Source organism: Colletotrichum truncatum, assembly GCF_014235925.2.
Source record: "Colletotrichum truncatum strain CMES1059 chromosome Unknown Contig_0003, whole genome shotgun sequence".
Lineage (NCBI taxonomy): Eukaryota > Fungi > Ascomycota > Sordariomycetes > Glomerellales > Glomerellaceae > Colletotrichum > Colletotrichum truncatum.
In genome coordinates, this window is record NW_027222400.1 from 2697104 (window position 1) to 2722643 (window position 25540).

A 25540-nucleotide genomic window follows, 5' to 3' on the forward strand; every position below is an offset into this window, starting at 1 on the left:
CGCCAGCCTGCGCCTGCGCTTCCTCCTCCTACCCATTTTCGTCACTTTGAGTGTTCCTTGGTTCTCGCTAGCCTTGGAACTCTTGGACCTTGCTTTCCCTTTGGTGCTACTGCACGTAAATGGATGATTCGATGGAGCCTTCCTGCATTAGGGCTCCAGTTACGACTTTGTCTTTCTCCATTCGAAACCGCTTTTTTAAACCCCGGCGTTCCTCCCCTCCCCCGGACGCCGTCTGAAGTGAGTTTGGTTCGAGTCTGGTGGGCACTGGGAATCAACTTAGGTATTCTCACCAACCCGTTGGTGCCGCTTCAGCTTTTACACATCACCTGACGGATATGGCCGAGGCCCATCTCGTCCGTCCTTCAACGTCGTACTCCGGCGCCTCGGGTATACAGAGGAGGTTCCTCCTCTCGAGCCCGGGGCGGCCTCGCACTGCAACCGGACACAGCGATCCCAAATTCTCCCCGACACACCCCGCCGGTTTGGCCGTCAGGGTCTGCGTCAAGTTTCAGCCCTCTCTCGACCTTATCTACGAGAGACAGTATCAGGCTTCAAACGGATTCGAGCCCACGGAAGAAATATGTCAAGCCCTCCTGCGCCGCCTGACCCATTGCTCAAATGAACTTCTCACCCGCAGAGACTCGACCGCCCTTGAGCGGACCATCCCTCAGATCGGAGAGGGTAAGCCGCTGCGGTTCGAGCTGATTTACCAAATCTACAGAGGAGGTCCAGAACCATGGGCTACCAAGTCTTACAAATCTTACCAAAAGTACCCTTTGGATAAGTCGTCTGCCATGGAAGTCGCCCGCTCCACTGACCGCATCATCGGTTCATTTCTCAAGCTTCATGACCGATCCTTCAGGTGGATGCACGGCAAGATGCGTGAGCGATCCGGTAGCGAGCTGGAGATTCTCAAGCCGTTGAGCAACCCAGTCTCCCTCCTTCACATTCCACAGTCACGCTTCGTTGATGCTACCCAGGACTGGGAGTTCATCCCTGGTTACGAAATTACCCTGCACTTCCGAAGCCGATGCAAGTCTCGCAGGCAAAGAGAATGGGAACGGACCCTCACTCTCAAAAGCAAACAGAGCTCCCCTCTGACCTTATCCCACGGCGAAGATATGGCTTGGGTATTGTCAACAGCGATGCAACGTTCTCTGGATTCGCGAAAAATGGCCTTCGACCGCCAACATCGGTCTTGCAACCGATTCGACTTTCTAGAGGAGTGTCATCACTCCGAGCAGAACGCTGTCCATGTCAGCTTCCAGATCCGTAACCAGCTCGGCTTAGATCACAGGCATCTCCGCCGCGAGATTGATAGCAACTTGCTCCTCTTCCAGGACCCCAACGGTCTTGACTGCGAACAGTTTGTCAACCAGCTCGAGCATGCATTTTCTGCAGTTCGTGACGATACTGACAAGGAACTGACCGAGATGGACGATCTCCGGTTAACAATCTACGAACTTTCCGGCCGTGGTTGGAAGGCAGAGAAACCATTCGCAGTCTGTCTTGATTCGACCGCCTGTTACTCTCGAAGGACCATCAAGGCCATTTTGGACCGAGTTCAGACGGGCGTCGCCGATATCCTCGGTGGCAACGACATGAGCATCACTTTAATGGTTCACAAGCGTGGCCATTTGGTTTTGGACAAAACCCTCGTGGCCCGTTCGCCATACTACGCAACAGGGCAGCGCCAAGACGAAGATCCTGAGACTGTGAAAGAGTCCTTCCTGACGAAACTCAAAGACCGCATTCGATCAGACATCTCCATGGTGGTAAAAGACACGTGCTCGCTGTCCGACTGCGAACCCCAGAACATTCGCGTTGTTGAACGGCCAGTTCCTGCAGCGAATGACCCTGCAGAAATGGAAGCCTTGCCGTCCAGCAGCCCGCTCCCAATCCCGACACCCAATGGGCCCGTGCCGGACTCTTTCGATGGCAGTTCTACTGAACCGTCCGAACCTCTGGGGCAGTGTGAAACGCTTCAGAACGGTGGTGGGGTCAAAACGATTACCGACGGCGTCATTGACACCGTGGGGCTGCCGCAACAGCCTGAAACTCCAGCCAAAGCAAATGCCTTCAAGGATCAATTCGATGGACGAAGCAGTCTGTCCTTCTCTTTGACCGAGGACGGGGAGACTACTTATCCTTCCTCCTCGTCAGCCCCAAGTCTCATTGACGGCGAAATTGGTACGCCCCGCGACAGTTTGCTCGTTACGCCTACCTTTTTGCGAACGCTATCGGGTCACCCTCAGCACTTTAATGCGAACCCGAATATCGCGGATTCCGAGACCTCCGACAGCGAGCTAATTGACGAATCACTGATAGGAGCTTCCACGCCGACAATGCAGCGTTTCAATGGACCGCGACGGTTCAACCTGTTCGGCAAGGGCAGCCATTCGGTTTCGCGGCAATCTCTCGTATCGACCGAATCTGAGTCCGAGAAGCAGTCGCTAGTCGAGTCTGAGCCAGCGACCGAATTCGAGAATGTCCAAGTCCATGTCCAAGAACTCAAGTCGGAGTTGAGCCTAGTGGAGCCTGAATCCGCGCCGGCGCCCTCTCTCGCTACGCCCGAGCCGCACCGGGAAGCCACCATTCAAGAGCCTGCTTTTGGTGGTTGGCTGGAGTACTGCTGCGTCTCGGTCGATGCGGAAGAGCCGCCGGTCGAACCAGAGCCTCCGGTTGGGCAAGAGACTCCCAAAATCGAGAGGCCGATCGGGACAGAGCCTGTGATTGTCATCACTCCAGATAAGGAGCAAACTTCACCCGCTTTGTCCTCTCGTCCTCTCGAGGGGTTCTTGGAATATGCGATTGAAACCATTGTCGAGGAAGATGAAGATGACTCGGACACTGAGTTCCACGACGCGGACTCCATCGCTCCGTTAGTCGTTGTGCCTAGTCCCTCTAGTTTTGCAACCGCTTTGGAAACTGGCCTCACTTCTCCAATCAGCCTGAACCACGCGGCGTCCGACTTGGGGCAAACGAAAACCTCATCTGATCTGTTTGAATCCGTTTCACCTCCCGTGCTGGGGACAATCTTGTCGCCGTCCACCGTTGAGGTGACCAAGACCAATTCAGTTGTTGAGAATGAGGCAGCAAAGCCCGTTCCGACTTCTCAGGTCGATGCTTGTACGTCTTCACTTGCCACCACCGAATTCAATTCAGCCCCATCCGTTCCTGAGACTACCGAGCCCTCCCCCGTTCCCGAAGCCGCGAAGCCCTCCCCGGTACCTACCGAGCCTTCCGAGCCGAGACTTAACCCCTCCGCCGAGATTCACAGGGACCCGTCCTTTCTCGTTTTGAATGAAGCCCCGTCCGTCTCATCGGAAGCCCCGCGCACACCGACAACAGACTCGGTGCCTTCATTCAGCGATAAGGACGAGACCCGTGGATTGTGTACCCCACCACTGATGACAGAAACTGAAGACTCGGACTACTCAGAGCCTTCCGAACCATCTGTGCCGTTCCCCGACCTTCCTGTCGAAGCTGCGGCTCACGATGATTCCAAGTCCCTGTCCCTCTGGACACCGTCAAGGGCCTCGTTTCTTTTCGATGACTCTAGTGAAAGCTACTTTGGACCTACCCGCAAGATGTCGATCCCGCGCCCTCTTTTCATGCGACCTAACTCGAGCGTAACCTCCTTCAGTCGTCCTTTCTCTCACAAGCGCCAGTTCTCTTCCCCGACTGCGGGCTTTTTCGGTTTCCAGGAGCCGCGACGTCTCGACATCGGGCTTCGAGGTGCTCTCTTCGGGCTTGCCGCATTGCAGAAGCATGGCAAACTGGAGCGGAGCAGTTCACAAATTCTGCTAAAGCTTGAGAACGACAAAGGTGCGGTCGTCGCGCCCGGCAGCCACAGCAACCCCGGCAGCCGTCGAAACAGCGAGGCGAGAGGTATCGGTAGTGCTGGAGTATTAGGTTTGGGGAACGCCTACGCGTTTTAGGTAAAAGTATGAGGGTAGGGGGCGAAAGGGATTACTGTCAGGAAACGCGAAGGAATGGATAGGCTTATTGGGACACTGGAGACTCGGGAAATGGGGAACAGCAGTCTGGATTGAGATCTGGTAACATGCATGAATAGGCGTTTTGGAGGTATTTTGAACATGGGGGGAAACTTCTATTCGTCTCGCAAGCGATGCATGGCGGGCACAACTTGATTTGAAAAGAAAAAAGAAGCTTATGGTTGGAACTATTCCACAGAATGTCCCACCATTGATGAGGTGTACACTATAGACACACACAGTCATTAAAATAATGCATCGAAATTTCTTTGTTGTCATTACTTGCTGTTATATGGAGATTTGCGATTCACTTAGTTTGATCTATACTTCGCACGAGACAGCCATTGTAAACGCGTTCCCTCCGAACTCTTGCAATGTGACCCATCTCTTCAAATTCATCTCCTCCCTGCCTCGTTGAACGAGTCTGACCACCTCTGATGAGGGTCGATTTTGTAGCCTAGCAGCCGCGAGGAGGCTCAGCCTGATGTCGGGGAACCCCGACGCGGGGCCAGACGTATGACTGTCATTTCCGAACGCGCGGGGCTTTTCGGCCCCTCGCCCTAGGCGTCCGTATTCCACCGTGGCTTTGCATCCCCCCCTAGAGCAGTCAAACGACGCAGGATCCTTGACGTGGATTGTCGTCACCACGTGGGCTAGACGAGGAAGAGTCACGCCATCCTCACGCTGGCTGGCCTGCTTATATTCTCCCGAGAAAGGGGCTGGTCGGCCATACAGCCGCCGCCCGCCCGCCCAGCCATGCCGTTCCGGTGGCGCCATCCGCCGCGTCGCCCCGAGATCCGCATTCCCATGGCTGTCCCATAATGTCTCTGTTCCTGACATACCCAGGCATGCTCAAACAAGCTCAGCGTCACCTGCATCAACAACTGGCTTCGCACTCGACCACCTCAGAATAAGAATATCCCCGGCCTTGCCATCCACAACACCATCTGAATCAGTACCTTTGCCCTCGACCGCGGCGTCTCTCAGCAAACGGATGAATACAGCGGTATCGACGTCCGGCCCGTCAATCATGCTAATGTTACCCGCAGTGTCGTTCAGGTTCTGTAGGGGCTGCGGGAAGGAAGAGAGAAAAGAGGAGAGGTAATGGTTGTGTAGCAGGGCCTGATGGCGCGTCGCGTAGGCAAGCTCGGTTTCCGACAAACGGGAGCGGAGGCTGGGCGAAGAGAGGTAGTGGAGGGCGTGCTTGTCGATCTTTGCTATACGAGCCCGGAGGTAACTCCTGACGAGAAACTTGAAGCGCTCGAGTTCCGTCTGGATCACGATCAAGGCGAAGTTGGTTTTGGGGTCCATGTCGCCTGTCATGTCTTCAACTTTTTCAATTTGGCTTTTGATGCGGTCGTTGACGCGCTCAAAGAGGCCGTCTGGAGGCCATCTGGATCACCGCGATTGTCAGCATTTGAGCGCGGAAGATGGGACGTGAGAGCGGCGCACTCTAGGAGTTCGGGAGCGGAACGCTCTGCTACCCAGGCACGCGTCAGAGCCTGTAAGTCGCGTGTCTCGGAGGGAATGGAGTACGACACGGGGTCGACTTCGCGGAGGATGTCGTCAATGTCCATTCTGTCGGTGTTTGGGCTGTTGTTAGTTTGGTGAGGTGTTATGACATGGTGCGTTTGTGGGCCGGCGGACGAAGAACGCGACACCGTCGATAATTCGGTGGTGGGATGCGAAAGTTGAGAATCGCGGGGTGTAATTCAATTCAATGGTGGGGTCGTAGCTTACATGCGCTGTCCGATGTGGAGCGCCGTACAGTAGTGTTGTGGCAGGGGGCTTATAAAGATACTAACTACACTTGAAGACAGTGTGGGGGAGGGTAACTCCCTATCCTCATTTTCTTGGAGAGCGACCACATTCTCTCTCCCCAGCGTGACCCTTGCTACTCATTCGGGGAAACAGGATTTTCAAGTACTTTTTTTTTTATTTTTTCCTTTTGAATTTATATAGGGATGTAATAATGAAGCTAGCAAGAACTTATAGTAACTTTCGTGAGACTAATTCCTAGTATATTTCCCGTTGGAAGTAAAATTGCCACTGACTGAGACATACCACCAGTTTCTTGATGTTATTATGACGAAGTCAACGAAGCTACACAGATTAGCTATGCCGAGGCACAGTTCCCATCGGATGGCTCGGTCTAACCCCAACACCAGTGTAGTGCAGTCTTCAATTTAAGACATAAATGCTATGCAGAGCACCTACCTAGACGATTTTCACTTGTGTCAGCTCAATCCCTTAAGCCCAGTTAGTCAGTCAGCCTTGACAACTGTCAGACGCCCAAATCTCCCATCGGCTCCAATTGACACACGCTCGTTGACATCTTCAAGGTTGTCAGTGTCACTCTCACGCAGGATATTCACACCATTTTTATTTTCCATATCATCTTCAATATGGGAGATGCTGGGGATGACGGCGACAGCGGTCGCCCTCCCTACTCCTCTTATGCTGTTAGCATCTACCAAAATGGCATTATGGCTGGCCAACTGCCTATCGTGACAACGGACCCAAATGGCTTGCAGGAACAGGCCAGAAAGGCCATGGGAAAAGAGGCCTTTGGTTATGTCTTTGGAGGCGCAGGTGAGCTGTCCACGATGGATGCCAATCGCCTGGCTTTCCGACAGTGGAAGATCATCCCTCGTTTCCTGAGACCAAACAACCCTCGGGATCTGAAAACTGAGCTCTTTGGTGTGACCTATGGTACGTTGAAAACTACCTAGTAGTTGATCAACAATGAGGTATCTAACACAGCCCAGACTCCCCTGTCCTGATGGGCCCCATCGGCGTCCAAGGCATCTTCCACGAGGACAAGGAGACAGGCCTGGCCTCCGCCTGTGCGGAACTCGGCGTGCCATACACGCTGAGCACAGCAGCGACATCAACCATTGAGGAAGTCGCCGAGGCCTTAGGCGACAGCCATCGCTGGTTTCAACTCTACTGGGGAATGGACAACGATATTACTGCATCATTGTTAAGACGAGCCAAGGCCAGCGGGTATAAGGCACTTGTTGTGACCCTCGACACTGTCACACTAGCATGGAGGCCTGCTGATTTAGACTCGGCATATCTTCCCTTCATCACCGGCACTGGCAATTCTGTCGGCTTCAGTGACCCCGTCTTCCGCAAGAAGTTCTCAGCCGAAAATGACGGGGATGAGGTCGAGGATAATGTGATTAGTGCGTCACGTTATTGGATTAGCCAGGCTTTCCCGGGTGAACACCACAGCTGGGAGGATCTGGCGCTGTTGAAGAAGCATTGGGAGGGACCTATCGTATTGAAGGGTGTGCTGAGTGTAGAGGATGCAAAGCTTGCTGTAGAACATGGAATGTCGGGTATTGTCGTCAGCAACCATGGTGGAAGACAGCTCGACGGCGCCGTGGCTTCGCTGGAGGTGCTCCCAGAGATTGTGGAGGCTGTAGGTGACAAGCTTACGGTCATGTTTGACTCGGGAATCCGCACTGGAGCGGACATCATAAAGGCCCTTGCACTAGGAGCCAAGGCTGTGTTCATTGGTAGACCCGCTATCTATGGCCTGGGAATCGCAGGCAAGGAGGGCGCGAAAGCCGTCATTGCTGGCTTGCTCGCTGACCTTGATCTGAGCATGGGATTGTCCGGGTTGAAGAGCGTGTCGGAGCTAAAGCCTTCAATCCTCCGGCAGGTCCGCTACGGCGGGGATATCAAGGCCAATTTGTAAAATCAGACTCTGCGACTCTGTAGAATAAAGGTTCTTCTTTAGTTTGGTATACAAAACACTCTTCAACGATGTAACAGCGGGACTGGAGAGCATCGCATGCATCTCATTCCAAGAATCATTTCCCTTCTAAAGCTTGTGAACATCGGCAGCGCCAATCTCCCCTCTCCCTATGTGGGCGAAACCAGCACAGAACGCTCAGAATGGGAAAAGTGGTGTTGTTGGTTGGAAGAACTAACTAACTGGCTAGAGGGCTGTGGAGGCTGGCTAAGACCAGTGGTGGCGGCCGTCAGCCCACGTGACGGGCCGGCGAGGCCTGCCACCCACACCCTAGACAACCCAGCTCTGGAATGAATTCCCTCTAATGAGCTAGACAACAGGAACGTGGAGAGCCACCAGGCTAACTATTACGGTCCATTCACAGGTAAAAGAAGTTCGACTACCAACTTTGTTCGATACCATACCATCCACGTCTGGTTTAGACTTGGCACTTCCAGGATTCCAGGCTGCACTCCGGCCAGGCCCTAGACCAATCTCTTGCTTGCCTTGAGCACTCATCCCTCAGATACCAGACCTCCCTTCATGCGCTAACACCATTTGCGTCCCCAATCTAAATGCTCTTTTCTTCCCGACCTTCCATTTTCCAGCTAATTTGCTCTTATCTGGCACCTCTGGGGCTCCAAGCGAGGCTACAAAATGTAGCTTCGTCACGAATCGTGCCTGATGTTGATCGGTAATTTCTTTCTTGGAATGCGCAAACTTCGACCGAAGATCACATCTCGCCAGTAGATGGGTAGCGACGGGCCACTGAGCAGCTCCGTAAAAATGAAGCAGGTGATTTTGAGGGAGTGGGATCAGGGATTCCTGGTGAAGAACAATATCCATAAACGTATCTTGTCTTTCAATAATACAAACGCAATTTTGCCATAAGGTGCCATCATACACTATATCTCGAGCATATCAATACATATAGTACCTGTTTGGGAACAACAAGAAGGGAAGAAAGGGTATCGCACCCTGGGCATCTCACCCTTAGTCTTTCCTTTACAGCCCCATAACCTGCTCACGTATCATTCGCCATACTCTTGGTTGTTGTTTGTAGGGTAGGTCAGAATCACCATCATGCGTACCTTACCACTTGTTCTGGCCGCCGCCTCAGCGGCCTCAGTTATCGCCGCTCCCTTGGAAAGCAGAGCCAATTATGACCCCCTTCCTGGCGGCGATGTGACTATTATCCAGTAAGTCTCATCATTTTGGTAGCTATAACTGCGAAAATGGTGTACCATTTCCCGTACTGATATGGCCAAAAAGATACGCTCTAGTACTCGAGTATCTCGAGCGCGAGTTCTACAAGCAAGGGCTCAGCAACTATACCGAAGCAGAGTTCTGTGAGTTCGCTGGTGATGACGGTAGCAAGTTTTACAACAATCTTCGTACCATTTACGAAGACGAGAAGGTCAGTTATATTCCATGCTCCTCGGCCTTTTCTCTTCCCGGTTTCGTTTACTCCGATACTCATGATAAAACTGAAAAAACATATTGGAAAACCCAGCAAAATACTGACCATCTTATCAAGACCCATGTAGAGTTTCTTAGATCAGCTCTGGGTGCATCCGCATTCCCCGAACCATACTTCGCTTTCCCAACAACAACAGCTCAGTCCTTCCTTTCTCTCGCCGCCGTCCTTGAAGGCGTGGGTGTCTCGGCCTACCTTGGCGCCGCACCTGTTATCGCGGACAAAAATTACGTCCACCCCGCTGGCTCAATATTGGCTGTCGAGGCCCGACATGCGTCCTACGTCCGCAACGCCATAGGCCAGAAGCCCTTCCCCAAGGCCTTCGACACTCCGCTCAACTTCAACCAAGTGCACAGCATGGCCTCGCAGTTTATCGTCGGTTTCGCGCCAGGCACTCCCGCCTTGCCGTTCAAGGCGTTCCCGAAGCTGGAGGTAAACTTCGTCAAGGGATTTGACGGGGTTGTCTTCAATGGGGCTTTTGCTGCTGCTGTGGCAGCAAATACCGTTCCTTCAGGGGCGAAGGTTTATGCGGTCTTCTTCAGCGGGTTGGACACTTACTATTCGGAGGTTTTTGTGAACGGTGCCGATGTGGGTCTTTCCATCCTTGAAATACCTTCCCTCTAAGTAATATTGCTGATTCAGCCTGCTAACAAATCTCAAAGTACGTCGTGGAGGATATCCCCGAGGGAGCCACAGGCCAGGTCTACGTTGTTCTCAGCACTGCCAACGGAAAGGATGCCGAAGTCACCGACGAGAACACTGTTGCTGGAGTTGGTATAATCGAGGTCGGCTATGCCGGCTACTAATAGACCTACTCGACATTTAGTTGAAGTGTCACATAAAGGAGGCCTGGTGGTTTAGAAAATATTTGGTACAACATATCTTTTCATTTACGTTCTCATATGTAGACAACCATCTACCTCGACTTCTTAATCTTACTATGTTTTGATTAAAAGATGCAATGAAACTGCCGAGGTTTTCGAATCCTGAACACAAATGCTCACTCTGATGTTTGTGTTGGGGACTTGCTGAGAGGATTGCATTTGTTGGTCTTACAGTTAAAGGATGACTGGTGGTAGCCGTGGACGGTGCTATTTAGAACGCGGCTGTTTGTGAGATGCAAGAAGATAGAGACTGCATTTACATGTTTCCCCCGTCTTGTTATGCTCGAAACAAATAAGTGTTTTGTCATGTTGCACAGCGTCCTTAGAAACGGAACGCCTGGAAATTCGAGGATATCGAAGAAATGGACTTTCCAGGGGTAAGGGGCACATCCATTTTGGAAAAGGGCCGACTATTGCCACTACCTCCTTTCCCCAATCCAAATACCATGACCAGGAAGCGGTATTCCTCGTAAGTCAATGAGTTTGCAGAGAATGATTATACATAACGGCATGAACACATGTATCCCAAAAATCACATAGCAATGCCAGATGTGAAGTGTCATCAAGGTATCTGTTGGTGATCAATTGCTCTAAGCCTCTAATACTTTTGACGCCTCAATACCAGGCCCACGTCTATACCGTGATCAAGCCAGGGCAGCCGTATTGTACATGATCATCAAGCCTGGATATCCCCTTTTACTTTTTATTTTCATTTCGTGACTCATATCCCCATTTATCGGGTGAGGGCGATGTCGTCTATTCTCAGAATCATCTTGACCGTCTCAGCAGCCAGCTCAATAGCGCTAGTGCTCACCAACAACGGTTGCAAGACATTCTCCTTGGAAATGTTGGTGTTGACACCGCCAGACTTGATGCTGACACCGGCGTTCCTCTCACCCAGCTCATGTCTGTGTCGAAGCTCGGTCACAACCTTAATGCTGTTGAGGCCCGCGTTCTCAGCCAGAGTGGTGGGAATGACCTCCATGGCGTCAGCAAAGGCCTTCCAGCAGATGGCCTCTGTGCCAGTCAGGGAGCGAGCCTGCTTGGCAAGTTGAGATGCGATCTCAATCTCAGCAGCGCCACCGCCTGCGATAAGGGCCTTCTTCTTCACCAAGCAGCGAACAACGCAATGAGCGTCGTGCAGACTGCGTTCAGCCTCATCAAGAATGAGGGAGTTGGCACCGCGGACAACGACGGAGACGGTCTTGCCAGTCGCCTTGGCGCCGCTCACCTTTACCATACGAGCTCCGTTGGATTGAACCTCCTCAACTAGGTCAGCCGAGCCGAGCTTGTCCTCCGTGAAAGAGTCAATGTCGGCAATGGGCTTGCAGCCAGTGGACTTGCAGATGAACTCAACCTCGTCGCGCTCAATGTCCTTGACGGCAAGAATACCCAGCTTGGCCAAGAAGTGCAAGGAAAGGTCGTTGACAGCATCGCGAAGAATGGACTTCTGGATGAATAGAACATTGCACTTCGCCTTCTTAATCTTCTTGACCATGTTGAGGAGGTAAAGACGCTCCTCCTTCACAATCTTGTCCATCTGTCTGTAGTCGTTCACCTGAATGGTGTTTTCCATCTTGATTGGTCAGCAACTGCTGGTAGGAGCAATTCAGGGGGTAACTTACATCAGGCTTGGGAGGACTGAGCTGGAACTGAATAAGACCAATCTTCGCCTTCTCGATTCTCGCGGGTCCTCCAGCCCCCTTGAGGACAGGCTGGGTCAAGACCAGACCGTCCACAAGCTCACTGTCCTCGATGGTTCCGCCAACCTTCTTGATTATTCTAATGTTCTTCAGATCGACGTTGTCGGCCGTCTTGAGATCGATTGTCTTGACGACGGAGTTGACTGCCATGGGGCCAAGGATGTTCGAGTATTGTGACACAATCTTCGAGGAAAGGGAAGTGTTGGCTGCCTGGAGCAGGGAAGCAGTATCGGTGAGGGAGATGGGTTGTGACATGTCGTGGAGGACCTCGACAGCCGCAGCGGCAGCTCTTTGGAAAGACTCCGAGATCACGGAGGGGTGGATTCCTTTTGACAGAAGACGGTCCGCAGCACCCAGCAAACTGCCACAGATGACAACGACTGATGTTGTGCCATCTCCTGCCTCCACATCTTGCGCCGCCGAGAGGTTAACCAACATCTTCGCTGTGGGGTGCATGACCGACATGCTCTTGAGCATGGTGTTTCCGTCGTTGGTGATAATCGTCTCGCCCTTTCCGCTTCGGATCATCTTGTCCATGCCTCGAGGTCCCAAGGAGGTTCTGATGGCATCGGCGACGGCTGGGAGGAAGTCAGCTTCTGCTTCGTGAAGCTTGTGCAGGTTTCATGTCGCTCACCTCTGGCGGCGACGATATTAGAAGAGCGAACAGCGACGGGCTTTTCCTTGTCCTGGAAGTACGTCAATGAGAGCTCTTGAAGCTTCGTCACAGGCACGAATCCACCCGTACCTTGAAGGCGGCCTGGTGGCCTCCCGAGGCCGGGGCTGGTGCAGTTGTGGCCATTTTAGAGGTTTTTGCTTATGATGTGATTATTGTCGAAAAGTTTGAGGTCAGAAGATCAAGTTGAAGCCGGCGGGGGAGATATCGGTATCGTCTTGGTCCTGTCCCGCTGTCGCCTTCTTTTGCGATCGCCCACTTTCTCTTAGGTAGCAACCCCCCCAGCGGTGGGATATTTTTTAGCGGGCGCCAGGTTGTTCCTGCCCCGGCACCTCTGTTTGCATTTTGCCCCAACTTGCCTAGCTCCACAGCAGCCTCGCATCAGTGGTCCGTGCTTGGAGCTCAAGGCAACCTGGATTACGGAACCGTCTTCCATCACCACCAACCCACCCCAGCACTATACACTCTTGACGACCGACGCGATCACTCCAAAAACCCACGATTTAACGCCGATAACTTACCTTTAATCAAAAACACCCCGATATCAATCTATCTGAAATCACCGGCTGTAGGACGCCCAGTCCTCATCCTGCATCATGGTACGGCCCCTTGTGTCTGAGTCTTGCTACTAGGTACTAACCAGAGCATTAGCCTTCCGCTACCGGCCAAAACTGGGAGAAGTACCAGAAGAACTACGCAGACGACGAGATCGAGGAGAAGAAGATTACGCCATTGACTGATGAGTGCGTTACTTCGCTGGCCAGTCAATGCATGTCACTGTTGACTGACGATACCTAGGGACATTCAAGTGCTGAAGACCTACGGCGCCGCGCCTTATGGTGCCGCCATCAAGAAGCTCGAGCAACAGATCAAGGAGAAGCAAACAAGCGTAGATGAGAAGATTGGTGTTAAGGTAGCTTGCCTATTGTGTTGGCTGCTGGTGGACCTATAGCTGACTTGACCAGGAATCCGATACGGGTCTTGCCCCTCCTCATCTCTGGGACGTAGCAGCAGACCGGCAACGGATGTCGGAAGAGCAGCCACTCCAGGTAGCGCGGTGTACGAAGATCATTCCTGACGAGAAGGACGACTCCAAGAGCAAATACGTCATCAACGTCAAGCAGATCGCCAAGTTCGTCGTCCAGCTCGGCGAGAGAGTTTCCCCAACGGATATCGAGGAGGGCATGCGAGTCGGTGTCGATCGGAACAAATATCAGATTCTCCTCCCTCTGCCGCCCAAGATTGACGCAAGCGTCACTATGATGACGGTCGAGGAGAAGCCTGACGTTACATACGGAGATGTTGGTGGATCGAAGGAGCAGGTTGAGAAGTTGCGAGAGGTTGTTGAGATGCCCCTTCTCTCGCCGGAACGTTTCGTCAATCTCGGTATCGATCCCCCGAAGGGCGCTCTTTTGTATGGACCTCCTGGTACCGGAAAGACCCTCTGCGCAAGAGCGGTTGCCAACAGAACGGATGCCACTTTCATCCGAGTCATCGGCAGTGAGCTAGTTCAGAAATACGTCGGCGAGGGTGCGAGAATGGTCCGAGAACTCTTCGAGATGGCGCGGACAAAGAAGGCTTGCATCATCTTCTTCGACGAAATCGACGCCATTGGTGGAGCTCGTTTCGACGATGGTGCTGGCGGAGATAATGAAGTTCAGAGAACTATGTTGGAGCTCATCACTCAACTTGATGGTTTCGACGCCCGTGGTAATATCAAGGTCATGTTTGCCACCAACAGACCTTCTACCCTCGACCCTGCTCTGATGAGACCGGGTCGTATTGATCGTAAGATCGAGTTCTCCCTCCCTGACCTTGAGGGCCGTGCCAATATCCTGCGTATCCACGCCAAGAGCATGTCAGTCGAGCGCGACATTCGGTGGGAGCTCATTTCCCGTCTTTGCCCCAACGCTACGGGTGCCGAGCTTCGCAGTGTGTGTACGGAGGCCGGTATGTTCGCCATCCGTGCCCGCAGAAAGGTGGCGACTGAGAAGGACTTCCTCAGTGCCGTGGACAAGGTTATCAAGGCCAACCTCAAGTTCAACTCCACCGCCAGCTACATGCAATACAACTAAGGAAACTAGGAAGAAGGGGCACGGAGTTCGTCATATCTTTTCAGGCTGTAAGAATAGGCTTCGGATCGGGGAAGGTCTAGAGATGCGGGATACCTTGCTCGAGAGAAATAGATCATGCTTTCCATGCGCCAGTATTCAAATGTAGTCCTAAGGGATGACTGTAGGGTGAGACTTGCACGTGTGACGGTCAACTGAACGGCATATTTTTGGTTCCGGATCTTCTAACATCAATGTGTTGGTCACATCACTAAGGAGGGATGTTCGGAATTGTCTCAACTCAAAAGGCGAGAAACAATCCTAGAGGAAGCTTATCTCGTTCATACCTGTTCTTGTTTCACGGCTAACCTGTAGTTGAGAGTCTAGTATTTGAAATGTCGGCGGCATACACAAAGGGTTTGTTGTGCCTCGGTCTAGACGATGTCTCATGATTCCCAGTCATTTTACTCATATTCCTCCACGCTGACTGCTTTTACAATGCTTGGAAGACAAGTGGAGGGCCAAATTTTTTGCACCCTTTATTTAGCTCAATCACATATAATGGCAACGGTAGGCACAAGGAGTATGTCCTTTACTTTGATTTCATACTTCGTCATGCAATTACATTTTGCAGAATGGGGCCCTCAAGCCTTCCATTCTGCGCAAAGAGGCCATGTCCTGGCCTTCGTTCCTTTATGCCTAATATCGGTGCCTCTCCCGTCACGATGATTTCCATAATGCTGTCTCAGCAGCACCCAAAAGTTTCCTGTACAAAGTTGATATTGCATGCCTTCATTAGCAGCGCTGCACACTCCTCAGTGCTTCCCTCATTCGTGACGATGACGGCTGCTATTGTCCCATCCTTAAAACCAGTTGAATTGTGTCAACATTAAAACCCTTCGCGCCCTCCAGGCTTAGACAGATTCCATCCGTGACAAGCAGCCTAGACAGACAACGTCACCCTCTGCGCCTTTTTCAATACAGCACCGGCTGCAAACCATCTGCCTGTGCCCGCCGCCAGTCCAGCCGTCCTGCCGTTTGGCCTGCCTATCTCCTATTCCACCGTCGTCTTTTTCGTTTCTTTGTCGTTGTTGCTCGTCGTCGATATCATCCATATGGAACGATCTTGACAGAGCACCCTCTTGCTCCAGATTATCGCCGTCACTGGGTCGCCCATCCTCTTTCCAACCCTGACAATCTCTTATGCATATATAGCATGTCCGTTGGCCGCAACCCTGACAATCCGCAAAGGAATCGAGATCAGACTTTTTGGTGGGCCGACGATGGCAGATATGACAAGGGCTGAGAGAGGAAGGAGTCTTTGGTCTGTTGCCCGCGTCGGTCTGATCTTGCACACGAGAAGATTGTTGGGACGAAGGTGACTTATTCTGTCGTCGTTGTCGTTGTGGGGATATCGTTGCGTTTATTCCCCAGGTACTATCTGCGTCCTCATCCTCGTCGTCGAACATGCGTTGTCTCTTGGGTAAGGGGAGGGGCGCTATCTTCCTCGGAATAGCGTCGAGATTATGACATTGCTGCTCTTCGACGGCAACCGAACCGCCATGCTGGAAGATAAGGCGGTCGTTATGGGCAAGGAATCGGGGGGGAAAGTTTTGTTGTTGTTGTTGTTGTTGCTGCTGCTGCTGCTGCTGCTGCTGAACGGGCCTGCCAAAAGCGCCGTCAGCGTTCCAATTGTTCGAGGCGGCGGCCGCCGCGGCCGAGTACTGGGCGAGTTTCTCGTACAAGGGACCTTGTAAATGCAAGTCGTTGACATCGTTGTCTCGTCTGCGTTTTCTACCCGGCAGCATCAGCCGGGGATGTTCCTCGGCGACGGACGGCATTTGATGCGGTTGGGGATAGAGATGATATCGAGAAGGACCCGAAGACGAGAAGGTGGCATTCAAATATCGTTGCAAGGTGTGAAAATCTAACTGTGCTCCCTGCAGCGACAGCAAGTTCCTGGGGAAGATTGGAAAGCCGAGAGGTAATGCTTGGCTTAAACCCGAGAAAGAGCAAAGAGAGTGAAAGGACGTCAAGAGGAGTGAGTGTGGTGGTGATGTGGTGTATCTCACTCAGCACTCCCCTTCAGTCGGGTTGATGGGTACCTCTAGGCAGGTCCGCTTTGATGGGCAACCCCCCCTGTGTTTATGAGGGTGGCCAGGCACGGCGCGGAGCTTTCGAGCCTGATTTGCCCGGGATGTGGTGGGTGTGCAGCTCAAGGTATCAACGCGACTTACGGCGCTTTCTCCTAGTGATCTTCCTGCTCAAAAGCCGCGCTGGCCGCTGAAAAGTCCACTATTCTTTACAAGTTCCGCACGCTTTAGCTTTGCCTGGGAGGTGTGCGGGTGTGACAGGACCCACTAATACTCTCAACTCACCCGCCAATTGACTTCAAAGTAACTACTACACTGTACCGTTCGAACCCGTCGCCTCTGGAAACACCCATCCGTTGTGCCCCGTCCCCTCAAGAAGACATATGGTGCACCGTAGGTTTTTTTGAATGGGAGTCTGCAAGTCTGCAACTTTCCACGAAGCAAGGATCTTGAAGGAATTCGGACGAAATATGGCCTAATGCATTTATGGGTTGGCGATGTTACATTCCACCCTCTTTCGCCATGAACCCGCCGAGATCGATTTGAACATGCCATTGTTTCCTTCAGCCTAATCGCAAGAAGACGTTGTTCATGGCGATCCCGCCTCAACAAGACAGTCACGGCAGGATGGTTTCGACTTGCGTTCAGTTTGATTAAGCAAGCAGATGGATTCTGCGTCAACTGTCTGGTAGTTGTGCGATGTCACAAAGTCTGGTGGTTGAAGGGGGCAGCTTCATTATCAAAACACATGAAACGGCATAGATGACTTATCATTATCAAGAAATCAGGTATTGAAAAAGGACCATCTGATTTACACTCTATCGCTCCCCCGTTTGCTCCCAACGATGAATCTCGTCTCTGCCGCCTCCACGAACAAAGGAGCTGTTTTAGAGAGCCTAGTATAACATACACAGAGACAACCGAAAAGTTGCATGGTTTAGTGGCGAACCTTGGTCTCCTTGGGAGGGTCGTATGCGATCTTCCTCGACTTGAGCCAGGCCCACTTGTACTTCTTGACCCAGACGCTGAGAGCCCAAAGGGTGGCCGAAACAACGAGAACCTTCATACCCATACGCTTGCGGTCGTCCATCTCAGGCTCAGCAGCCCAGTTGAGGAACTCGACGACGTCCTTGGCCATCTGCGAGGTCGAAGCGGGAGTTTCGTCCTCGTACTCGACGAGACCGTCGTAAAGGACACGAGCCATGGCAATACCGGTACCGGGGAAGTAGGGGTTGAAGTTCATGCCAGGGGCAACGACAGCACCAGCGGGGGGCTCGTCAGGGTAACCGGTAAGCAAGCTGAAGATGTAGTTGCAGCCGCCGTGGCGGGCCTTGATGATCAGGGACAGATCGGGGGGGAGGGCACCGTTGTTGGCGAAGCGGGCAGCCTCCTCGTTCTTGTACGGGTCGGGAATGTAGTCGGAAAGCTTGCCCGGACGCATCTCGATGTCGCCCTGCTCGTTAGGCTCACCAGGGTACTCGTTCTCCTCGGCCATGGCCTTGGCCTCGTCGACAGTCAAGACAGTACCGACAAGGGTTCGGTAGGGGACACGGCTGAGGGAGTGGCAAGAGGCGCAGACCTCACGGTAAACCTGGAAACCACGGCGGAGACTGCAAATGTGTGAGTGTCATAATAACAAAGTGTCCAGAATAGATAGTTACTTACGCCTGGTGGTCGAAGGTCTTGAACCACTGCTCATGAACCCAAGGGTAGCTGGTGGGGTGCAGACTAGCGATGCTTGTCAGCTTGTTTTTCCCTCTGGTTGGTTGCTCCAGTTGATTTGTAGATTATGCCTCAATTCAAAGGATCTCGGCCTTGGAGCAATTCAATCCGTAGCAACCGCCTTCGAAATTGATGGTACTTACCCCTCTTCAGCAGGCGTCGCGGCGTTCGCAGAAGGTCCGTAGAGGTGGTAGTACCAGGCCATGGAGCCCAGGGCGAGAGACGTCGACGCGATGGCGGAGATGTTCAATCGGGAAGAGGAAGCTTCGGCACCAGCGCCGGTGGAAGTAGAGGCCGCACGCTGTATCAATCATTGTCAGTCTCTAATCCCAATCTCATTATTGCCTCCGATGGCCATTGAGGCGGCTCCGGGATGTTCAATGGCGGTATGTCGGATTGCCTCGGGAAATTAGTTTCTTGATCAGCTCATGTGCGTACCTTGGAAATGGTGACGGCGCCATTTGTGAAAGTGCGCGCCGAGCGCAGGCAGGACCTTGCCAACATGATGGGCGAGCTGTATCCGCAGCTACAGAGACAGCCGCGAACAAAATGATGGGGCAATTGGTGGTTGGTCCTCTCGTGACGGAGGTCGTTTCTGAGGTACAGTAGTCAAGGCAGGAGAAAATCGCTGTGAGGCAGTTTTCGAGTGCCTTAGGTATGGGACGGCTCTGATTGGCCAGTGTAGTCGGTCTATAACATGTTCCGTTCCGGGCCTTTTTCGGTTGCTCCCAGTCCTCCTATCCGACCCGTCGTTTCCCGGTTGCTGCTCAATTCACCAGAGGTATTTCCGATCGTCCGTCTCACCAGCACCTGTCTGTCGTCATGCACTGGTCTGAGAAATATACTCTGCTTGATTGGTCTAGACCCATACGACCATACTGACCTGCATCGTGATCCAACATTGGACGAACATTTAATGCGTTTGCAGTCAATGAAAGGAAAACTCTGAGGATTCAAACGACACAATAGCAATTTCATATTTAATTCTTCTTACTCCAGTTACTTATTTGTATCAATAGGTTTTTTTTTTTTTTTCTTAATTCATCTTCATCTTCCAGTCGGGCTACCTCACAAGAACAGGGGAACGACAAGAGCATTTGGGTATCAATGGCCATTTTTATTTTCGGATACAAGCGCACAACTTTTTGTCTGCAAACCTCAGACTTGTGTCGTGCCTACCCAGCTCGATGGTCGGCAGCTTCATGGTATATGCGCAACCCCTCAATCCCAGCCAAACACTACGATGCTACAAAATCAATTGGCTTCTTGCTCCTCAAGCGTGGCCGTTTGTGCTAAGAATCTCGCGTCGCTGCTTAACCGCATCCGCCAACTGGTCGAGAACAGAAACAGTGTCCTCCCAGTGGATACATGCGTCCGTTATGCTGACGCCGTATTTCAATGCGCTCGGTCCCTCCTTGGGCACCTTCTGGTTGCCTGCAACATGTTAATAACTGCATCATGGGTAATAGGTTGCTAGAATACGGACCCTCGTTGATGTTGCTCTCAATCATGACACCCATAATGCCAGTCTCGCCCTTCGCGATTTGTGCGGCAAGTTCACCAGCAACCTTGGGCTGGTTCTTATGGTTCTTCAAAGAGTTACCATGGCTGCAGTCCACCATGAGTCTCTGAGGAAGGCCAGCCTTCTCTAGTGCAGCCTTCGCCTCTGTGATGCTCTTGGCGTCGTAGTTGGTGCCCTTGGTGCCGCCTCTCAGGATGACGAAGCAGTCCTCATTGCCCACAGTACCGACAATAGCCACGACACCGGGCTTGGTAACAGAAAGGAAGTGGTGGGGGTGCCTAACGGCACCAATGGCGTCAATTGCAACTCCGAGCGAGCCATCAGTGCCGTTCTTAAAGCCAACGGGGAAACTGAGACCGCTGGCTAGCTCGCGATGCAACTGGCTCTCGGTGGTTCTCGCGCCAACAGCACCGACAGAGAGCAAATCGGCGAGGAACTGAGGCGAGATGGTGTCGAGCATCTCACTGGCAATGGGCATGCCCTTGTCCGTAAGGTCGACGAACAGCTGCCTCGACAAGCGCAGGCCCTTGTTAATCTTGAAGCTATTGTCGATATCTGGGTCATTAATCAGACCTTTCCATCCCACTGTCGTGCGTGGCTTCTCCAAGTAGGAGCGCATGACGATCAAAAGTTCATCCTTGTGCTTCTCCTTCTGGGCGAGGAGCAGGTCGCAGTACTCAAGAGCGGCTTTGGGGTCGTGAATGGAACAGGGCCCAATAATCACAAGAAGCCTCCCCTTTTCGTCAGTACCATTGACGACAGCAGCAGATTCCTCACGGCCATCAATCACGGTTTGCTTCGAGTTGGGAGTTTGGGCAATTTCGTGCTGGAGCAGATCGGGAGGAGTCAGAGGGTTGTATCCACGGACTAAGATGATGTTAGTCATGCCTTGGGGGGAAAGGACGCAGAATGCGCCAATGCAGCTCGTACTTCTCCAATCTTCGCTCTCGGCTTTGTTGCCGACGTTCTTGTTTTCGATGTAGAAGCTCTATGATGGAAAGTGAGTCACAGGCAGTCGCGAGCCAGGACGCAAGGGGAGTCAACTTACAGACATGGTGGCAGTGAGGAAGAAAAACAACAAAAGTACGCTCAATTAGTGGAAGAAGAACCTGGAAATGGGCTGAGCTGATGTTAGGCAAGAAACAGCGGTAGGAGAATGGAAATGGAAGAATAAACTTTTCCTTTTTCACTAAGAGGTTGTATCAAGGAGGGAAGTAGGACGTAGCTTCGAGGAATATCAGCAATGGGCGAAGACTCATTCGTCCCCTGCCTTCGCCCACCCCGGCCGGCAGTACCCCGCCGAAGACGGCTCAGAAGAAAAAAAAAAAAAAAAAAAGTTGGTCGGCGCGCAACTCGCCACCAGTGAGGGGCATCCTTGTCGCGCTCTTCTGTTCCTCTAGCTGTGACGTTCCACCATGGAACACTACAACCGTCTAGACGCTTTGTGGCGCCACAACACAGGGTCTCACCGCTTGGAAGACTCCCCGAGACCACCGACGACCGGGCATCTGCAGGCAGTGCGTGGCCCCGAGCAAACTGCAGCACGCAGTTGAAGAGCACGCAGTTGAACTTTAGATGTTGACGCACTTGTCTTCACTTACTTGCACTCACTCGACCTATCGGGAACGAAGGCTTAAAGCACATGGCGTTTCACGGCCTGTCTATACGATTTAATACCATCCAGTCTAATAACCATCCAAATCTATGCTAGGCCGATGTCGCTCACATTTTCGCCCAATTGAATAACCACTGTACCACACGCACACCAAAAACACTCAGGCAAACACCAAACCCCAACTACAGTGTCTTCTTCAGGGGCTTGTATGCCTCCTTCTCCAAGCGCTCGAAGCCGTTAACCCAACCGTAAACCCACTTTAACAAGATCGTGCTTGCCGTCATCAACATCGCAGAAAATGTGAACAATCCCACTCTCTGCGCTGTGTTCAGAATGGCAAAGATGGGGTAAGGGTATCTGCAACATGTTAGCAGGCTACAACACCACACCGATGCTTCCGTGCTTACGATCCGTTCTTGCTGAAGCATAGTTCAACCCAACCCCAATACAAGAAGGCAAAAGCCATACTCACGGCCATGGCCGAATACGCACGAATTGTCCATGGTGGACTAAAGAAAATCAAGTCAAGTGTTAGGACGACCGCCGGAATCAAGTGGAAGCCAATGTCTGGCAGCCAATGAAGCTCGAAGCCTTCCGGCATTAGGAGACGTTCATCGATGGACCGGATGCCCCAATACAAGATGCTGATGAGAACCTCAAGCGGGGCAGTTGTTGTTGAGAGAGCATTCTTAATGACAAACAGTTTGTTGCTCAGTGTGATGTCGGCTAAGATACCGGTCGCGAAAGTTACTGCAGACAAGATCAAGCCAATGTTGGTGAGGTGCTGGTAGTTCCCCCCAAAGCCCATAGAAATTTCATGAGTGAGAGTACTCAAAAACTGAAATGAAGCGAAGAACGAACAGAGCCCGGCAATGTGAAGCAAGAGAGACAATGTTCGAGACGGCGATTCGAGCCGTTGCAGCCGGTGTCTGGTCATCTTTTCGTCTGCTGACTGGTGTAATCTCACGCGAACCAGTGTTTGTTGTTGGTGTAAACTGAGATTGAAGAAGGGATGATGACGGCCCCCAAAGAAATAAGTCTTAAGGGATAGCGCAGGGAGGGTCGCGTCCGAGCCAATGTCTTTAGTATTTGAGACGAACTTTGTCGAGAGGAGAACAACATTACAGTCACGGTATTCAAGCTTCCCAGATTCCGACGGAGCTCTCCCAGGCCAATCAATGCACGGTGAGATACATTGTCAAAGTGACGGAGCCGCGGCACGTTGCAATTGTCCGGTTTGCCTTCGGTAAGCTTCGCCATGAGGTCACAGATGGAGCCCAAAAGAGCGGCCCCTTATCATAGGCGATCCACGCAGGCACCCTGGCCCCAATCGGCCGGCATGTGCTCCAGGGACGCTAAGTTTCTAGTGGAGCAAGACGGATGGATGGTATCGGCGAAGCAACAAGGCTGTGCTAGCTGCTGTTAGCTCGGATTCTGATTGGATACGGTGATTGTCACCCAAAATCAACTTTCTAGCTTCCTGCACACAATTTTCAGCCTTACATAGCTTGGGTCCCGAAGCACATTACAGCTTGAGACGGCATTCGTCCATCTTTCACCAACAATCACTCTTCCGTCTCAACACGTCATACTCTAAACGAAGAAATGGCTGACGAAGAGACCAAATCAAACAAAAGGACCCACGAGGACTTTGCTGGGCAAGATGACGGTAAGTAAAGACAGGTTTACGACGTCGCCGCGTCTAAGTGCTCACAACTCGTGATTAGACAGCTCATCGGACGATGATATGGGCCCTCAGCTGCCCACCGAGGCCCCGAAGAAGAAACGCCGAGTCTTGCCCTACGAAAAACTCTATATTGCCGCACTACCCAAGTCACCCCGGTACTCAAAGTCCTTGATGCATAAGGAGCAATTGTCGTTCGTGACAGTCACGCCATTGACGGACTTCATCATAACTTCTTCGGTCGACGGGGTTGTCAAATTTTGGAAAAAGGTGGCTCAAGGCATTGAGTTCGTGAAGGAGTTCAAAGCCCACAATGGCGAGATCAAGTCAGTCTCAGTCAGCCAGGACGGAAGGAGTTTTGCGACCGCAGGGGCGGATGAGACTATCAAGTTCTTCGATGTCATCACTTTTGACCTGTTGGCTATGATGAAGCTTAAGTTCGCACCTCGTTGTATCTGCTGGATACACAACAGGGGAGCGTCGCTTCCTTTGCTCGCAGTATCAGAGGACGCCAACTCCAGTATCCACATCTTTGATGGAAGGGGAGAAAGACAGGATCCCATTCACACTATCAAGTCATTGCACAGAAGTCCAGTGACTATTATGGCATTCAACACCGCCTATGATTGTGTAATATCCGCCGATGACAAAGGCATGCTGGAGTACTGGCGGCCAAGCGGAGACTATGAAAAGCCGGACAATGTCTTCGAGTTCAAAGCCTCTACTAATCTGTTCGAATTCAAGAAGGCGAAATCAGTTCCAACTTCGATCACAATCTCACCCACTGGGAAGCAGTTTGTGACTTTCTCACAGCCAGACAGGAAGATACGTGTCTTTGATTTTGCATCAGGTAAACTGTACAGGACCTACGATGAATCACTGCAGGTGATTGAGGAGATGCAGCAAGCAGGATCCTCACTTCAAAAGCTAGACCCCCTCGAGTTTGGTCGCCGCTTTGCGGTCGAGCGGGAGATCGACTCGCCGGCATACAAACATAAAGCTAACGTCATTTTCGATGAGTCTGGCAACTTCATCCTCTATGGTTCCATCGTTGGTGTTAAGGTACTCAACACGTACACCAACCAAGTAGTCAAGGTGTACGGCAAAGATGAGAATTTTAGAGCCGTCAACCTGGCCATATATCAGGGTCAGCCGCAGAAGAAGGGCATTACTACGGTGGAGATGGGTGCTTCTAGCAACCCCCTACTCCAGGAATCGGAATCGAGGGATCCAATATTGATTGCAACGGCAGTGAACAAAGTGCGTTTTTATATGTTTACTAACGAGGAGGAAATTTCGAAGTCGGTCAGAGATGTGCAGAACGAGAAGCCGACTATACTCGGCCAGAAGAAGGCTGCAGAGGCCAAGAAAACAGAGACTGGAACCGCAGCAGTCATCCACACAACGTACGGCGACATCCACATACGCCTCTTCCCTGATGCGGCACCCAAAGCCGTTGAGAACTTCGTGACTCATTCCAAAAAGGGCTACTACAACAACACGATCTTCCATCGTGTTATTCGAAAGTTCATGATACAGTGCGGAGACCCCCTGGGCGATGGTACTGGTGGCGAGAGCATTTGGGGCAAGGAGTTCGAAGATGAATTCAGCAGCTTGAAGCACGACAAGCCGTACACTGTCAGCATGGCTAATGCAGGCCCAAACACCAATGGCAGTCAGTTCTTTATCACCACAGAAAAGACGGTGAGTAGTGGCCCAGCCCCCTCAAGTACGCCATCGCTAACGCATGGATGTAATGAAGCCTTGGCTGGATGGGAAACATACAATCTTCGGACGTGCCACGCAAGGACTGGATGTTATCCATAAGATTGAGAACGTCCGAACATTCAAGGAAAAGCCTGAGGAAGATATTAAGATACTAAACATTGACATTGTATAGCCAGCAATGTGGGAGAATAGAAGAGCCTACAGATGGCGGCTAATGAAATGAGACCTATTGTTTCCGTAAAACCCCCCACGTAAGGGCTCAGTGAGAAAAGCAATGCGACAATGCAGCATCCCCGCAAGTCCGATGAGGCGGCGGCTAGTCAAATGAGCTTCGCGATGCAGCCGCATATCAATTCAAGTCCACCCAACTGAGTGAGGCTGTTGCTCACGTGGGCGGAAGAACCCAGCATTGGGCCGCTTACAATCCCGCAATCGGCGCTGCATTGCCGCAACCCAATTCGGGCCTGATCGTGTCGGCCAATGGCTTTACTTAAGGATGAGGTCGGGACGCAATACTTCTAGTCTTCCTATTTCGCAGTCGCATGAAACAGACGCGATTCCAAGGCAACCCATCGATTACCAGTTCGTGGATATCGTTGAAGGTGACGACGGCTTGCGACTACGCTGCAAACAGGATCGCATAGACAC

General features: G+C 52.0%; 11 protein-coding genes across 11 annotated transcripts; 5 read left to right on the forward strand and 6 right to left on the reverse strand.

The window, feature by feature from the left end:
• Nucleotides 1-335: 335 nt before the first annotated feature.
• On the forward strand, nucleotides 336-3941 carry CTRU02_205640 (pt repeat family protein; the record flags this gene model as incomplete). Its single annotated transcript, XM_036727634.1, has 1 exon — nucleotides 336-3941. The coding sequence occupies one exon, from the start codon at nucleotides 336-338 to the stop codon at nucleotides 3939-3941; it is 3606 nt and encodes a 1201-aa protein (XP_036580590.1).
• Nucleotides 3942-4850: 909 nt separating this feature from the next.
• On the reverse strand, nucleotides 4851-5575 carry CTRU02_205641 (DNA replication complex gins protein sld5; the record flags this gene model as incomplete). The annotated part of the gene is made up of 2 exons (XM_036727635.1): nucleotides 4851-5391; nucleotides 5451-5575. 2 exons carry the CDS (start codon nucleotides 5573-5575, stop codon nucleotides 4851-4853), a joined length of 666 nt encoding a protein of 221 aa, XP_036580591.1.
• An 828-nt stretch (nucleotides 5576-6403) lies between these two features.
• CTRU02_205642 (lactate 2-monooxygenase PB1A11.03-like protein 1) lies at nucleotides 6404-7704 on the forward strand (the record flags this gene model as incomplete). The annotated part of the gene is made up of 2 exons (XM_036727636.1): nucleotides 6404-6710; nucleotides 6767-7704. 2 exons carry the CDS (start codon nucleotides 6404-6406, stop codon nucleotides 7702-7704), a joined length of 1245 nt encoding a protein of 414 aa, XP_036580592.1.
• A 1119-nt stretch (nucleotides 7705-8823) lies between these two features.
• Nucleotides 8824-10023, forward strand: CTRU02_205643 (Protein rds1-like protein 1; the record flags this gene model as incomplete). The annotated part of the gene is made up of 4 exons (XM_036727637.1): nucleotides 8824-8939; nucleotides 9013-9157; nucleotides 9278-9805; nucleotides 9880-10023. 4 exons carry the CDS (start codon nucleotides 8824-8826, stop codon nucleotides 10021-10023), a joined length of 933 nt encoding a protein of 310 aa, XP_036580593.1.
• An 811-nt stretch (nucleotides 10024-10834) lies between these two features.
• CTRU02_205644 (t-complex protein 1 subunit delta) lies at nucleotides 10835-12603 on the reverse strand (the record flags this gene model as incomplete). Its single annotated transcript, XM_036727638.1, has 4 exons — nucleotides 10835-11677; nucleotides 11727-12382; nucleotides 12439-12490; nucleotides 12550-12603. 4 exons carry the CDS (start codon nucleotides 12601-12603, stop codon nucleotides 10835-10837), a joined length of 1605 nt encoding a protein of 534 aa, XP_036580594.1.
• A 470-nt stretch (nucleotides 12604-13073) lies between these two features.
• On the forward strand, nucleotides 13074-14552 carry CTRU02_205645 (26S protease regulatory subunit 7-like protein; the record flags this gene model as incomplete). Its single annotated transcript, XM_036727639.1, has 4 exons — nucleotides 13074-13076; nucleotides 13129-13220; nucleotides 13276-13390; nucleotides 13443-14552. 4 exons carry the CDS (start codon nucleotides 13074-13076, stop codon nucleotides 14550-14552), a joined length of 1320 nt encoding a protein of 439 aa, XP_036580595.1.
• An 890-nt stretch (nucleotides 14553-15442) lies between these two features.
• Nucleotides 15443-16369, reverse strand: CTRU02_205646 (uncharacterized protein; the record flags this gene model as incomplete). Its single annotated transcript, XM_036727640.1, has 1 exon — nucleotides 15443-16369. The coding sequence occupies one exon, from the start codon at nucleotides 16367-16369 to the stop codon at nucleotides 15443-15445; it is 927 nt and encodes a 308-aa protein (XP_036580596.1).
• A 1189-nt stretch (nucleotides 16370-17558) lies between these two features.
• Nucleotides 17559-18847, reverse strand: CTRU02_205647 (cytochrome c1; the record flags this gene model as incomplete). The annotated part of the gene is made up of 4 exons (XM_036727641.1): nucleotides 17559-18231; nucleotides 18287-18349; nucleotides 18487-18644; nucleotides 18782-18847. The coding sequence occupies 4 exons, from the start codon at nucleotides 18845-18847 to the stop codon at nucleotides 17559-17561; spliced, it is 960 nt and encodes a 319-aa protein (XP_036580597.1).
• Nucleotides 18848-19616: 769 nt separating this feature from the next.
• Nucleotides 19617-20919, reverse strand: CTRU02_205648 (phospho-2-dehydro-3-deoxyheptonate aldolase; the record flags this gene model as incomplete). Its single annotated transcript, XM_036727642.2, has 4 exons — nucleotides 19617-19777; nucleotides 19830-20732; nucleotides 20796-20853; nucleotides 20914-20919. The coding sequence occupies 4 exons, from the start codon at nucleotides 20917-20919 to the stop codon at nucleotides 19617-19619; spliced, it is 1128 nt and encodes a 375-aa protein (XP_036580598.2).
• A 743-nt stretch (nucleotides 20920-21662) lies between these two features.
• Nucleotides 21663-22417, reverse strand: CTRU02_205649 (uncharacterized protein; the record flags this gene model as incomplete). Its single annotated transcript, XM_070204584.1, has 2 exons — nucleotides 21663-21837; nucleotides 21888-22417. The coding sequence occupies 2 exons, from the start codon at nucleotides 22415-22417 to the stop codon at nucleotides 21663-21665; spliced, it is 705 nt and encodes a 234-aa protein (XP_070061688.1).
• Nucleotides 22418-23085: 668 nt separating this feature from the next.
• On the forward strand, nucleotides 23086-25064 carry CTRU02_205650 (uncharacterized protein; the record flags this gene model as incomplete). The annotated part of the gene is made up of 3 exons (XM_036727643.1): nucleotides 23086-23149; nucleotides 23208-24868; nucleotides 24927-25064. 3 exons carry the CDS (start codon nucleotides 23086-23088, stop codon nucleotides 25062-25064), a joined length of 1863 nt encoding a protein of 620 aa, XP_036580600.1.
• Nucleotides 25065-25540: the final 476 nt, after the last annotated feature.